The sequence below is a fragment of the Augochlora pura genome, chromosome 8 (genome assembly GCF_028453695.1).
Source record: "Augochlora pura isolate Apur16 chromosome 8, APUR_v2.2.1, whole genome shotgun sequence".
In the NCBI taxonomy this organism is placed as follows: domain Eukaryota; kingdom Metazoa; phylum Arthropoda; class Insecta; order Hymenoptera; family Halictidae; genus Augochlora; species Augochlora pura.
Genome location: NC_135779.1, coordinates 5,557,220 through 5,570,780, shown reverse-complemented (window position 1 = coordinate 5,570,780; position 13,561 = coordinate 5,557,220). Strand labels below are relative to the sequence as shown.

Genomic DNA, 13,561 nt, shown 5'->3' with positions numbered 1-13,561 from the left:
CGCGAAGCGAATCGAAATCACTTCGATCGCCTGTATACGATTGTCCAACTATTATCGCGCGTTCCGCGAAAAAGGGTTCCCGCGTCGAGCGGGAATTTTTCAGCGCGGCTCACCGTCGAAGAAACCATTTCTGCCTGCTCGGCATGTAGAACACGCTCTCGCGCCGGGCAATAGGATTTGCATAATGCCGGTCTACGCGGAGTTCGCGATTTTTTGCGCCGGTATTTACCGGTCAGGTGAAAAAGTTCATCAGCATTTCGATGATCGGGGCAAACAGGCTTTTTCATCCCCGGTCGGTCGGTCGGTCCGGGAGCGGAACGGAATCACGTTCCCATTTTATTGGCCGGTAGCGACGACGCGACGGGACTCATTAAGGATAGCCTAGTTGCCATCGGCCCGCGTGTGTCACGGCGAACCAATTGCGGCGATCGTCGACAAAATAGTTGGAAATGGAATTTACCGTGCGCGTCCCGGTAGTACGCGTGCGTCACGCTGCGAAATCTCTCTTGGCCGGCGGTGTCCCATATCTGGAGCTTCACGGAGGTGTCGTCGACGACGATCACTTTGTTCTGGAAAAAAAAAAAGCGAGACGGATTTGTGTCAGGGTTCGTCGTGCCATGCCACACGCCAAGGATCCCGAAGCGATCTTTCGTTCGAGCGCGAGCAATGCATTTCGTTCTCCGGGGAAACATCTGACATCGATGCCCCCGGAGGGGAGGGGATTAGCGACGCTCACCCTAAAGTCAATGCCAACGGTAGTTATGTAGTTGCCGGACAGGAAACGGCCGTGCCTGAACCGCGTTAGTAGACAGGTTTTCCCGACGCCGCTGTCGCCCAATAGGATCACCTACGTGGAAATTTTCTGTGAAAATGCACGCTGAACCATGCTCAACACATTCTTTGTCTTATCGTGAAGAAACGAAACGCTGATAATATAAATCTCCCGTTAATTCTCGGATTCCAGCAGCGGATCGATACAACAACGAAGCGCTTATTAACGAATCCACCGTTCTTTATCAACACACTCTGAACGTTCTGTCGCGAGATACACGTGTAATTAGAGGCACGCGTGGCACGCAGGAAGCATCGTAAAACACAGGATTTACTTCGGCCGGCTACAATTACTTTATACGCACGCGGCAAAAGTAATGTTTCAAAGTTTACAGCTCGCACGGTAAAAACTGGTTCGCTTTATCGCATCTACGTGGCTGCTGTGCACCGGTCCCGCAAGAACTGACTGAAAGGAACGGGTATATAATTATCTCCGATTTAGTAATCTCCCGGCAAATAGACAAATTCCAGCGCGGCATGAAAGAGTAAATCCTGTGATAGATCTCCTAGCGCGGAATTAGTTTTTCGTTTCGTTCGTAGAACGTGTTTAATCCGTTGCTGCCGGCCAGTCTATCCCCGCGGAGGCCCATTTCTATGCAAAGCGAACGACTGAAATTTGTTGTTGCGCCGATCCGATGACGTCTTATTTCCGTTAGCTCGGGCATTCGCGTCTGTCGCGGTAATAATGTTTGTAACAGGATGCTTCCGGGACACTTGTTATACCAAATTCTTTAACACTCGTGACTAGACCGCGGATCTTTGTGCAAATTCACGTTTTCGCACGTCATTTTATGGAAATTAGGATAGCTCTGTGGACTGAAAGATTAGTCATTGTAAAATGAAAATAAAAATGCTGTTAGACATTGTTAATTTTTCAGATAAAGATCCGCGCGTGTCAGAAACACGAGTGTAATATGAATTTGGCAGAAATTGTTATTTTCGGTCCAACGAGTCGAGTCGGTAACAATAAAGAAAGTTAGCAATTTGCCAAGCGATTTTAGTTACTGCTACCGTGATTACCTTGCTTAGGTACCCTGTGTCTTTAGACAATATGGATTAGACTAGGTTCTTTATGAAACGTGCGCAAAAGTTCGATAAAATACTTTGTACAGTGTTGGAATGCAAGTGCATCCTCAACCCTTTGCGTTCGTGTATCAAAGTAAGATCGAAATTAACTTTGGCATTATTAGTTACGAATTTCACTGATTCAGACTATATCCACGAATAATACAAGAATGCTACTTAAGGATGATTATAGTATTTTTCAACTGTTGATTTCTATAATGTAGCAAATTCTGAAACTAAAGGAAGAGAACACTTTAGAGCGCAAGGGGTTAACGCTAATGCCAGTGCTTACCGGAAGACCTTTATCAACTTCGAAACTACGTTATTTATGCACGGGCTAGAGCTTCTACCACGGAGGACTCTCACGACGCGAATAGTCCGCCGACAATCAAGCGGAAACAAGTTCGAGATCCGATCCGCGTTTCTCCAACGGCGCGTACAGATAAAACCGATCGCGCGTTAAGAAGTTCAAGAAAGGTCGTATCAGCAATTAGCGGTGAAAGTCACTGTACAGAGCATGTGGCCGGGGTCATGGGATACCTCAGGGTACCACGGCAGGGTGAACGAAGGAAGCAGAAGCCGGTATATTCCGTTTTCTCTGTGCTCGGCTCGTTGAACGGTCCGTAGCGCCGGATCGTGAACCCGACAGCACGCTCGACGGCGTGGGCAGGTAGGTAGATAGATAGAGCGTAGGAGACACGTAGAGAGAGAGAGAGAGAGAGAGAGAGAGAGAGAGAGAGTATCAGGAGAGAGGGCAGGACCTTGAAAAAGAGCTCTGCGTGCTCGGGTGGGGCTTGGCCTGTGTAGTCCACGCTGTCCCGCGAGGACAGTCGCCTGGTAGGGCCCATCGGCTCCTGGGGCCTGTTGAAAGCTGAGGTGCTCGCCTGCGGACTGGAGGGGACAGGTTGGGCCGTACCCCTAGCCCCTCCAGAGGTGCCCGGCCCGCTCGACCAATCGGAGCCCGACTGCCTGCTACCACGCGAACCGTGTCTGCTACGCTTCGTCACGCTACGCTTCTCCTCCACGGCGCTCATGGGCCCCTGCTACCGAGAGCACCAATTTGCTCTTCTTCTTCTCGGCCACTCCTCGTCGCGCTTGTCGTCGCTGCTGCTGCTGCCGCCACCGCCGTCGTCGTCGCTGTCCTCCTCTTCCTCCACCACCGCCGACTCCTCCACCTTCTCCTGCTTCTCTTCTCGCTCGTTCCGCTTCTCCTGCGCCGAGCACCGCACGGCGATCGGCCGCCTTCCGTCTCCCTCGAGGTCAATCAACTTTGGACCAAACGAAGAGAGGGACGGAGAGGTCTTTCACTTTGCGCCTCTTCTGGCTTCTCCTTCGCCCGCTTCTTCGCCGAGCCTGACCGATCAACGAACACGGAGTGAAAGTCTGCCCGTGCCGATAATACGCGCGAGGCCGCGCGAGGACTCTCGCAGCACGGTCTCCCGCGTAACGCTCCTCTCTCTCTTGGCCGCCACGTCGGGGAAACCTTCCGTGCGGCTATGGTGGTGCTGGGAATATCGACCGAAGCGTACGGGGATTGCTCGGTGTTTCGAAGCGAATTTCGACGGTTTAACCCTTTGGCCGCACTTGACGAATTCACATAGGAATCGAATGAATATTCAGCTTGTTTCATATGTTCTCTGTCATTTAATTTACGGACCGCATAGAGTCTACTGTTTCAAGGATTACATCCTAGGCGATTGTCGAAAGATATAAATATAATTCGCACGCAATTCTTTTTAATATTAAATGTGCATCCAAGTGGTTAATCCTGCCGCAATTCTGGCCAACTTAAACTCCGATCCTCGCGTCGATACCCGAGATACACGATGATATTGAATATATGAACTTTGTAGTTTCAATGGAGAATCTTTCTGCAATTTCGCTACTCGTCGACGAGAACACGAAAAGTTCTAAGCACAGTACCTGACTATTGTCACGAAGACGGAGATGAAATTGAGAATGGGACCTAATGAGAATTCTAGATGCTACCGACTTCCTCAAGAAGAAACAATCTTGCCAAGGAACACAGAGTTTGAACAATGAAACTCTGAAGCGGAAGAGGTCAACTCCGAGCGTCAAAATGGAGTGTTCAAGACTGCTTGCACTATTACTATCATCGCGATCACTATAATCATGACTATTAGACGATGGTTTTTTAAAGAAGAAAGTTTAAGTTTTTTAACGCTTCCACTGTTCTACGTTTCACCGAATTATTTTTCTTCAATATCCGCAATTTAGCGATCGCCGCTCGCGACGTTAAAGCGCGGCCAGCATCGAGCAACGTCGACGCGCGGAAACGTCGGCTCGATTACTTCTTAGTTGCACTGGAGGTTCATTAATCTCCGGTGTCCGGTAATTAATGCAATAGTCGGCGGGACCGTCCAATTTCATTGACACGGCCGATAAATTAATAGAGGCGACGCGCCGATGCGACTTCGAAGCGTCATAATCACTCGGCTTGTTGTACGCCGGATTGCGTAACGGGCCAGCAACAGCAGCAGCACCTATACGCGTCGTGCACGGTTGCATAAACAGCGAGCACGTTTTAATTAAACCACGGAACACGCACGTTCCCATCAATCCATCCACGGCCCATTATTATTAGCGACACACGGTTCGACGATCGCCCCGCGAGTGTTTATCTAAGCAGATCCGTGTACCGCCGGATCCGTCCATTGTTTCCGGAACGCCGTACCATCGTCGGAACACGATCGATAATTAGATTAATTAGTAACAATGGTTTCGAACGCGAGCAACGGCGCGGCCACGCGCGATCGATGGATCACGACGCCGCGGCTCGATCGTAGCGAATGCTCCGAGAGGAGCTTGCAACGGGCGCGTTAATTGTTAAACGTGTTAAATGGATTCTCACCCGGGGAGGAATCGTTTCTTCTAAACGCTTCGAAGAGCTTATTGAACCACTTTCTCTTTTCGGTCGACGCTTATCGGTCGCGTTACTTGACTCGCTCGCGTTACTTGACTCGCTCGCGTGATTAGCGCAATTATGTGCTAGATAAGAAGGGACTGTATCGGAGCGATAACTGCGTAACGGCGTCACGCATTGTCCAGTTTAAACAACGCTGCGCGGAACAATTGATCGCGAGATCATTACGTTTCAATTTTCCGCGCGATGGAAACGGGAGTCGGATGATCGTGGCTGCGATTTACAGGACGTTAGTCTTTTTGTATGCGCTTCGCAATCGAAATGGAAACGGGGACACAAATAACGCCAGTTATTTTTTAGAAAATAATAACAGCAAAATCTTAAGCGAGTCCTTTTACACGTACTTCGCGATCGAAATGGAAATCGAGACACAAATAACGCGAGTTATTTCTTAAGAAATAATAATAGCAAATTCTGAGTACAATTGATGCAATTCGATTCGCTTCGGGGATAAAATACTGCCATTTGTTTTTGCTTTAAAAATGCGATCACCATTTATTTCTGTGATATAAACTGTGCTCGAACGCACATAAAATTTATCTTTTTATGAACACCTTGAATAACATAGCAAACAGCTAGAATGAACCCTTTTATTCCAGCCATTTTTATGATTACTTGCCGCGCCGTATTCTCAATTTATTCCAGCTATTTTTATGATTATCTGCTGGTCCGTATCTACCGTATAAAAACAGAATAAATATATACGATCGACCGAGATGAAGCGTCAATCGAACAGCCAAACCACAAAAATCACGGTTAAAATCCGCCGACCGTTCAGCCGTCACCGCCCAAGAAATTCGAAAGAGCTCGCAACCGCGTCCGCGGAAAATCGAATTCCCCACGATGGCGGGATCGCATGAAAGGCCCGGTATCGCGGCGTGAAGTCGTCCGATCCCGTGGCCGCGGTGAAATTGAATCGGTCGTCGGTCGTCGGGAAGCGATACGGGACGCGCGCGAACGAGTTTAAATCGACGCACGAACGAGAAACGTTGTCGGCCGCGAAGGAAACGCGGGAAAATTTCGGCCGCGCGTCGAAACACGGTTTTACCCCCGCCCCCCTCCCTCCCTCCCCCCTGTTCACGGCCCGCGAGAAATCCGGAGTTTCCTCTGATTTCTGGCCGAGCGCCGGGCACGGTCGGCGACGTTTTATCCGCGCCGGCGACGCGGCCGCCGAGCCGGAAACTCGATTCTTCCAGGGCCGGGCTCTGTTACGGCGCGGGTAAAACGGCGCGCGCGCGCGAGCACAGATTTTATCCGCTGCCTTCCCCGCCCGCGAGTGGAAACGCCGGCCTGAAAAGCGAGCGGAAGCAGAACAAATACGATGGCGGGAGCGCCTTTAGCGATCCTTCCATCTCCGAATGTGTATCGTTGTTGCGAGTCACGCGAGTGCCTCCTTCTGCACGAGGAACCGTCGGCGACGGGGATTCGGCAGACGTTCCCGCGTTTTCGGACGCGGCGCACATATCCCGGCATCCCTCGAACCGAATTAGGCGCAGCCGGCGGAATATTTTCCGCGGCCACGTTCCCCAGCGACGTCTCGGGGTAAGCTTCGCCGACGGCGGCGGATCGCGTAACGCCGACCGTGTAATTTTTGTTGCGTCGTTTCATGGTCTTTCAGCGGTCTGGCTGCACTCGGAATTTATCTTTTATCGCGGAATGTTCTCGCAGTTTCTGGAAAGCCGGCCGTCGGACCGTTGCCGCGTCGTTTCCGTCGGTGGCTCGCGTCACGCTCGCTATCTCGTGGTATTTTTAACCGGGAACCGGTGAAATTGTTACGAAATGCTGCCAGGAATTGTAACAACCAAACCCGATGGAACAGCGATTGAAAGCGACGTTGACTTCGAGAATTGCTTTCTTCTAAATGAATCTTAATCGTCGGAACGGCTCGCGCCTTAATTAGAAGCGCTTTCGTATTTTCGAGTCGCCCGAACGCTTCGCGGAAGCTCGATTGTTCCATTTGCGAAGCAATCAGCTTCCAATCTGGCTTCGATTCTTATTCGTTCTATGAACTTACGCGCGGGCGGTGCCACGAACTCGAGAAGCGGTCACGTGTGAAAACGTACTACCGGCAACGTCGAGTCGACGGAAAAATGGATCATAATACGGAAGAACGTTCCGTTCGACAGATATTGACACCGCGTCGACGGCAAACGAACTCTTCAATTTCCTTCGAACGACAATCGTCTCCCTCCCGATCGTCTCGATTGATTTCTCCTGCTTTCCTCTCGGCGGCGTTACGACGCGAAAACGAGCACGATTTTATTTAGTCGACGTTCCGACGGAGGAGGGGGGGGGGGGGGGAGGGAGTTGGATGGCAGCGGTGGCGAAGTGATAAAATAACTCTCGTTTAATGAGACGACCGCTCGTTAAGCGAATGGACGACGCTGGGAAGCGTGGCGACCGCGAAAGGCGCGTTCGTTAGCCGATCGCAAAAATCGACATTTCCGTCCGGGCAAATTAAAGCCGAGCAATTACTAACTTGTCATGGCGCAATTGCTACGTCAAGGCCCGGCCGTGCATGCTAACGAGTTGTCTTGTACACCACGCTCGAAAAACGATGTCGGCCTGCGCGCACCGCGTTCCTATCGAATAGCCGTAGAAATTATGGGCGCTTCGGAATTCGCGGAACCCAGGTGAAATCATGAATTAAGAACCCTCTCGCGTAAACGTTGCCCCGCGGTCGCGGAAACAAAGAGATACGAAACTTTCCGCGGGATATAAAACCGGGGCAGCTGGATCGCAAACCGACCGTGGAACAACCGCTTGAACGAGCGTAATCAACCTGACGTAAATAACGAATTTCAATTCCTAAAAAGCCGGCGCGCCGAAAGGAAGGAGCGCGCGGCAGCTTGCCAGGCTAATTGAACAAACAGAACAATTGTAGCCGGTGCTTGTGCTCTCCGTCCGCGGTTTAATGAGTTACGCGCGGCAGGCTAGGAGCGTCCGAACAATTCAGTTACGACTCGATGGCTCCGCTCTACCGGGATCTGTGAACGGCGGATTTACGACGCGCTCTGGCCAACGAAGATAAATAGGAGACGAGCGACAGCCGACGATTATTAACAATATCTAATCGGATTTCACCGAAAACTTTGCGAGAGACCATCGAAACTCGGACAAAGTTCGCGGAGGAAATTGCAGAAATTGCTTTACAGTTTCAAATCATTTTTAGAGCCGACGATGAGAGGAGATACTCTAGTCTCTTCCTCATTCTTTTAACTCGTGGCAGACATTGTTCGCATAATGATTATTGTTCTGTTAGTTGATCTAATTTTCTGTTTTTAGTGAAGGACGCGGTATAGTTCTTTTTCGATTATGTAGCATCTTATCATCAAGTGATGGTACGATATGGATGCAACGATACATTAGACAGATGATGGATTACACACCTTTATATTACAAAGCATGGAGTACAAAATCCGCTTAATGTACCCTTGAGATGACAAAAGAGATTCTAATTCAACAGCTTCGATTAATTTTACAAGAACAATGGTAAAAGATGATGAACGATTTTAGTAAGAGGAACGAGAATTAACAAGATCAGCTTCATAATGCATCCTCAAGATCAACAGCTTCAACTAGAATGACTTTTACAACAACAGTGACAAAGTACGATGAATAATTACACGAATTTTTTTAATAAAAATTGTGCGAAACGAGAGTTAATAGAGACTAAATGCGCGACGCACCCTCGAGACGACAAAAGAGATCCCATCCGAACAGCTTCAACTAGAATGACTTTTATAATATGATAGCAACGACATAATACGACGAATAATTACACGATCTTTTAATAAAAACCATGTAAAACGAGAATTAATAGAGAGAACTGTGCGATGCATCTTCGAGACGACGAAAAAGATCGGAACAGCTTCGATTGCATCGCATTTTGTGATGAACGTCGCTGCAAGACGATGAAAAAAACGAGATTGTCGAGCAAGAGAAATGATCGAATAATAGAATAATGATCGAATGATCAAATAGTGATTATCGAATGATCAAATAGTGATTATCGAATGATGGAAGAATGTTCGAGTGATGTTCGGCAAGGATTCGTAGCCGTGGCATCGGAATTTTTAGAGGACTAGTTCAGAGGCAAGCCGAGGGGAGCCGAGGTCGGCCTGTCGGAGCCCCGAGGAGAATTCCCGGGCGGATTTCGCTGTAAAAACTGAAACGCGATGCAGATACGAGGCCGGTCGGTCCAGCCTACCGCTTTGGGCCCACCCACGCCGGTACCTGTGCCCGTCGAAAAAGCCCTCGGGGCTTCGGACGGAACCAGGCCCTGTTTCGCCGGCGCGCTCGACCCGACTGGTGGCGCCCTTCGCCGAGAGCCTTTCTTCGGGAAGCGAAACCGAACGCAGCTGCGGCGGGTGCCTCGTGAGAAATCCCCCTTTCTGCGATCCCTTCGCTCGTGTTCGAAATATCTACGGAACTCTTGATCGCGCGATCGGTCTACAATTTTGTTAAATATCTCGATTTTTCTTGTACATTGCTGTAAATTGACAGAACATTGTTTTGTTGTGAATTGACAGTATCGATATAGAATAACAGCATCGTTCGCAATTAAACAACTCAAGTTATCTTCTCCATTTTCGTAAATCTTTCACACACTTTTATAATCTAGAAAATCCCATTTCTGTGATTCCAAAGCTTGAATTGAAATAATTGAAATATCAGATGCATACAAAATGCTCTACTGTTTTACTGACATCTAAGTATCCATCCGATGCGATTGCAACAAATCATCGCTGGTATCCCGAAATTGCTACTGATCGACAAATCATCGACCGCTATTTCGCGTTTCACCAATGTTTCCGTGTTATCCGAAAGCGTCCCAGCAAACGAAACCCCGACGAGATTTCCTAACATCGTTTTCCCCCACCGGCTCTTTTTGCCGAGGCAGTCAATTAAGTCTCAAAGTCGCCGTGTAACAAGTCGCCGGCGACAACCAGCTCGGAAACCCATCAATTCTTTCGCAATGGAGAACAGCGTCCTTTTTTTTTTCTTCTTTCGCGGCGGGGACGAGGGGGCGGCGGTGGCCAGCGTCCAGGCTTTAATGGAATAACGCTCGACGGCAGCCTCGCGTAATTCCAGTTTCGTTCGGAACACGGTTAATCCTCTTGCATTGTGCAACCGCCCTTGGCTTTGCACTCGGACACCGGCATTATCTTCTCACGGGACACCGGTTGCGTCATCGCGTCACACGCCAGCGATCTCCCTTTTTCTCCTCTTCGTGTCGGCTACCTAGGCCGAGTCGCCTTCTTTTTTTTTGTTTTACTAGCATCCTGTTCCACCTACTTCCACCCGGTTGCCAAAGTTATTTCATCCATCGATTTGTTTATTATTTTCAGGGTGGAAGCACTGGATCCCTTTGAAGGATCGCTCTTTTTGTGATATTTTTAATTGCAAGAATTCGGCTGGTAGATTTTTTTTCGTTAAGTTTTAGAATTCTTTTAGGTATTTTATAGTTAACATTGTAAAGGATAATTAAAGATTGGAGTAATTTGTTTGACGAAATAATATGCAAAGAGGTTAGGTCCAACACTTTTGCCTTAGATATTGCAAGTTCTAATGTTTCATGCTATAGCTGAGTTCGAATGGGTAATTTTGTTTAATCTATTATTATTGTTAAAGAAAGGAGACGATTTGTAAAATGACCTTTGAGTCTTGCAACAGATCTAGATAATTTTTATTTTGCATCCTAACCTAATTAGAATGAAGATCCTCAGCCTAGCTACGATAAAAGGTAGCTTTGAATACTTATTAATTCATTAACCTATAATTTATCTTTTATCGACCCTCCTAGGTATAATCAAAGGTTTAAATTTCTTAAAAAACTATAGTCCAGTGAAACATTCTTCATTCGATGCTTTAAACATTGAAAATGGTCTTATTTTTTTACTAAACTCCCTTTATCATACAAAAGGGGCCATTCTCTTTACGTTTCTTTTAAGACAAGATTTTCAGCTCAGTCGATAAATATTAAACTATGCCAAGTTCCGACTATTCTGTCGGCAACCCCGTTAAAAAACAAACAGAACTCGTCGTCGTCGTCGAATACATCGTCGCTTTAACCAGCAGCATTTAATTTCCGACGATTGTCCCGTAATCCCCTTTCAGTATTCACGTTTTCGAAACATTGTCGGGAATTATGGCGCGGAACGGAGCGAGCGCAGAGGACCCGCGCCCAATGTGCACGAATGAATCGGTAACTTAATAATAAACGCGTTTAATTACAACGAAACTTGTTACACTAGTCTGTTAAAATGAAACGCCCCCGCGCCGAGCCGGCGAACGTTCGAACGAATCGACGCCCGCTTTCAACGGCGCATCATTTTCAGATTGAAAATGCCGGACAATCCCCTTTCTCCTTTTTATTATTTAACATCGGCATTCGTCCTATCCAATCAACGAGCGCGCGACGAGAAAGAGCATTTCGTTCGCTATTACATCCATCGAATGTGTCTCTCAATCGCGACCCGCTCGGTCGGAATCAATGCATCGTCTATCCATCGCGAGAGGGCTGCGTTTATTGCAAAACGCAAACACCGAGGTCGATCAACAAATCTGTATCGAATTCTATATTACAACTAATTGCGTGGCAGCCGTCGCAATTTACATGAGAGCTCCTCTATTAAACTAAAACGTACGTAACTCTCTAAATATAATAATGTCCCCTCATAAAATAAATCCAGTTATTCCGTAGGGTATAATACCCTTTGGAAACAAATCCCTTTATGCAGAGTTGGAACATAATGTCCCCGCAGCCGTGCTGGGAATTGTTTCTTTTTTTTTTTTTCGCCTGTATGGAATTGCTTCCAGCGCGCCTTTGCGCAACCACGGCAACGCGCTGTATATTTCCCGACGATACGGGTTTCCTTTAATATTTTTTGATATTTGTCTGCGACCTCGCCGGAAGAAAAAATCTCCTCCCGGGGGAATTATCAATTTTAATGGTCGAGCAATATTTACGCAGATTTATTGTCCGTCGCCGCATCGCCTCGGAGCGACATAAATCTTGCGTGAAACGAGCTCTTAACAATTACGAAGACGACAAGTTGTACTTGAATAAGCGGCGATGTTCCTGGTATCGCTTTGCAGCAGAAAAACTCAATGCGGAATTATGTAAGCTTTCGTTCGAATATATAGTTTATGCTCAATTAGGATATTGTAATTTTTTAAGATAAAAAGATGACGTTCTCTTCATTTTTTTAATAAATAGAATTTCACTTCCTTTTTCGAATGTTTTTAATTATTAGGTTATAGGGCTAAAATCTCCGATTATTCGATTTCCTTTTTAAGATTTAAATATTTGATAAATAACTCTGGAAAGTTTTATCTGTTTTTAATTTTGATTTAAGAGTTAAAGTTGTTATTCAAAAACCATACGGGAGCGTGAATTAAACGAGAACCCATGGGGCGAATCATTTCGCTCGCGGCCACCCCATAAGCGTCCGCCAGCATCGAAATCTCGGCAAACCGATTCACAGATTGTCGGCGGTGATTATGCGACTGCGAGTATTGCGATGCTCGAGTCTACTTCCGGTGCAACGAGCTCCTTGCCTCGGGTGGCCGCGACAGTTCATCGGATGCCTTCGAACAGTAACCGTGGAGCAATTAATAACGCGCACCCGAATTAATGATCGATCGTGCCCGCAATCAATAATTGATCTCGCGTAGAGCCGATCGCGCAGGTATGCGCACCTCGCCGCACAGGTGTGCCCCTTCGTGGCCGAATGAACGGCCGACGAGAGGAACGCGGGGGCACCCTTTGACGCATGAAGACGTCGTTTCGCGGGGAGACGCGCCGTGATCAATCGGAACGGTCCGCGACAACGTCATCGACGCGTAGAAAAAATAATCCGTGCCACGTGTTCGTCAGTTACCGGCTGATTAGCCGATCGCGAACACCTGTGCCGGCACAATTGAAATCGGATGGCGGCGTGCTGACGCAACGCGCGATATAATGCGCGCGCTGTCACTCGCACCGGACCTTAGGATCCGCGTATATAATTAACACCTTCGCGGTTTGCAATTCACCAACTCCCGGAAACTGAAAGCCGTTCGACAGCCGGCCAGAACGTGAATTAGAGAATTGATTAAATTAACGCAGGTCGTTAAAGGGTAGCAATGATTATCTGTAAACGGCTCTGAAACGAGAAACCGCGGCACGCCCGGTTCTTTTCTATTTTCTTCATCTGTCTCCGACTCGGTGTTGGTCGTTCTGCAGAATATTATACAGTGGCCGGCGCGCGCTCGTTAAACTAGCTTTCAATTACACGGTCGCATGTAAACGCGAATGAATAAATTGGTCACCCGGTTGAAAATCGCGATCGCCGGTAGCAGGCTGCACGCGAAATATGAAATGAATTCGTTTCATGGGATCGCGCTGCTAAATTATATAATTACGGACAGGTATGCTCCCGTTTATGGCTGCAATCGTATCAGAGAGGATTGTATTATATATGTCAGAGGACTGTAATGTTATAAATGTGATAAAATATAAACGAGGTACGGCTGACGACAATTTTCCTCGATGTTGAATAAGACTGGAAATCTTTCGATGCATTCTATGGTTGATTAACTAACGCTTTAACTATTATCTAATATGTTATAGTTTATGGAATTGTGCTATAGATAGGCCAAGATTCTATTAACAAATTAAACTGCAGCAGCGCAATCTGATAATTCCTTTTCCTTTTATTAACACAGAATCTTGAA

The 13,561-nt window shown here is 47.5% G+C and overlaps 2 protein-coding genes across 5 annotated transcripts in view; one reads left to right on the top strand and one right to left on the bottom strand.

Moving 5' to 3' along the window:
* LOC144474586 (uncharacterized) overlaps nucleotides 1-2,652 on the top strand; it is a 189,245-nt gene extending 186,593 nt beyond the window's left edge. For all 3 annotated transcript variants that reach the window (XM_078189627.1, XM_078189628.1, XM_078189626.1), the window contains one exon: nucleotides 2,643-2,652. The gene's annotated coding sequence lies outside the window, so the exon portion shown is untranslated. The remainder of the gene's footprint in view (nucleotides 1-2,642) is intronic.
* LOC144474587 (ras-related protein Rab-37) overlaps nucleotides 1-13,561 on the bottom strand; it is a 133,433-nt gene that overhangs the window by 4,788 nt on the left and 115,084 nt on the right. Inside the window, exons 2-4 of one of the 2 annotated variants that reach the window (XM_078189629.1) lie at nucleotides 2,658-3,249; nucleotides 737-847; nucleotides 461-569 (exon numbers count right to left, since the gene is read on the bottom strand). In XM_078189629.1, coding sequence (XP_078045755.1) covers nucleotides 461-569; nucleotides 737-847; nucleotides 2,658-2,930 — 493 coding nt within the window. In that variant the 5' untranslated portion in view covers nucleotides 2,931-3,249. The remainder of the gene's footprint in view (nucleotides 1-460; nucleotides 570-736; nucleotides 848-2,657; nucleotides 3,250-13,561) is intronic. The other variant, XM_078189630.1, reaches the window with a different exon arrangement.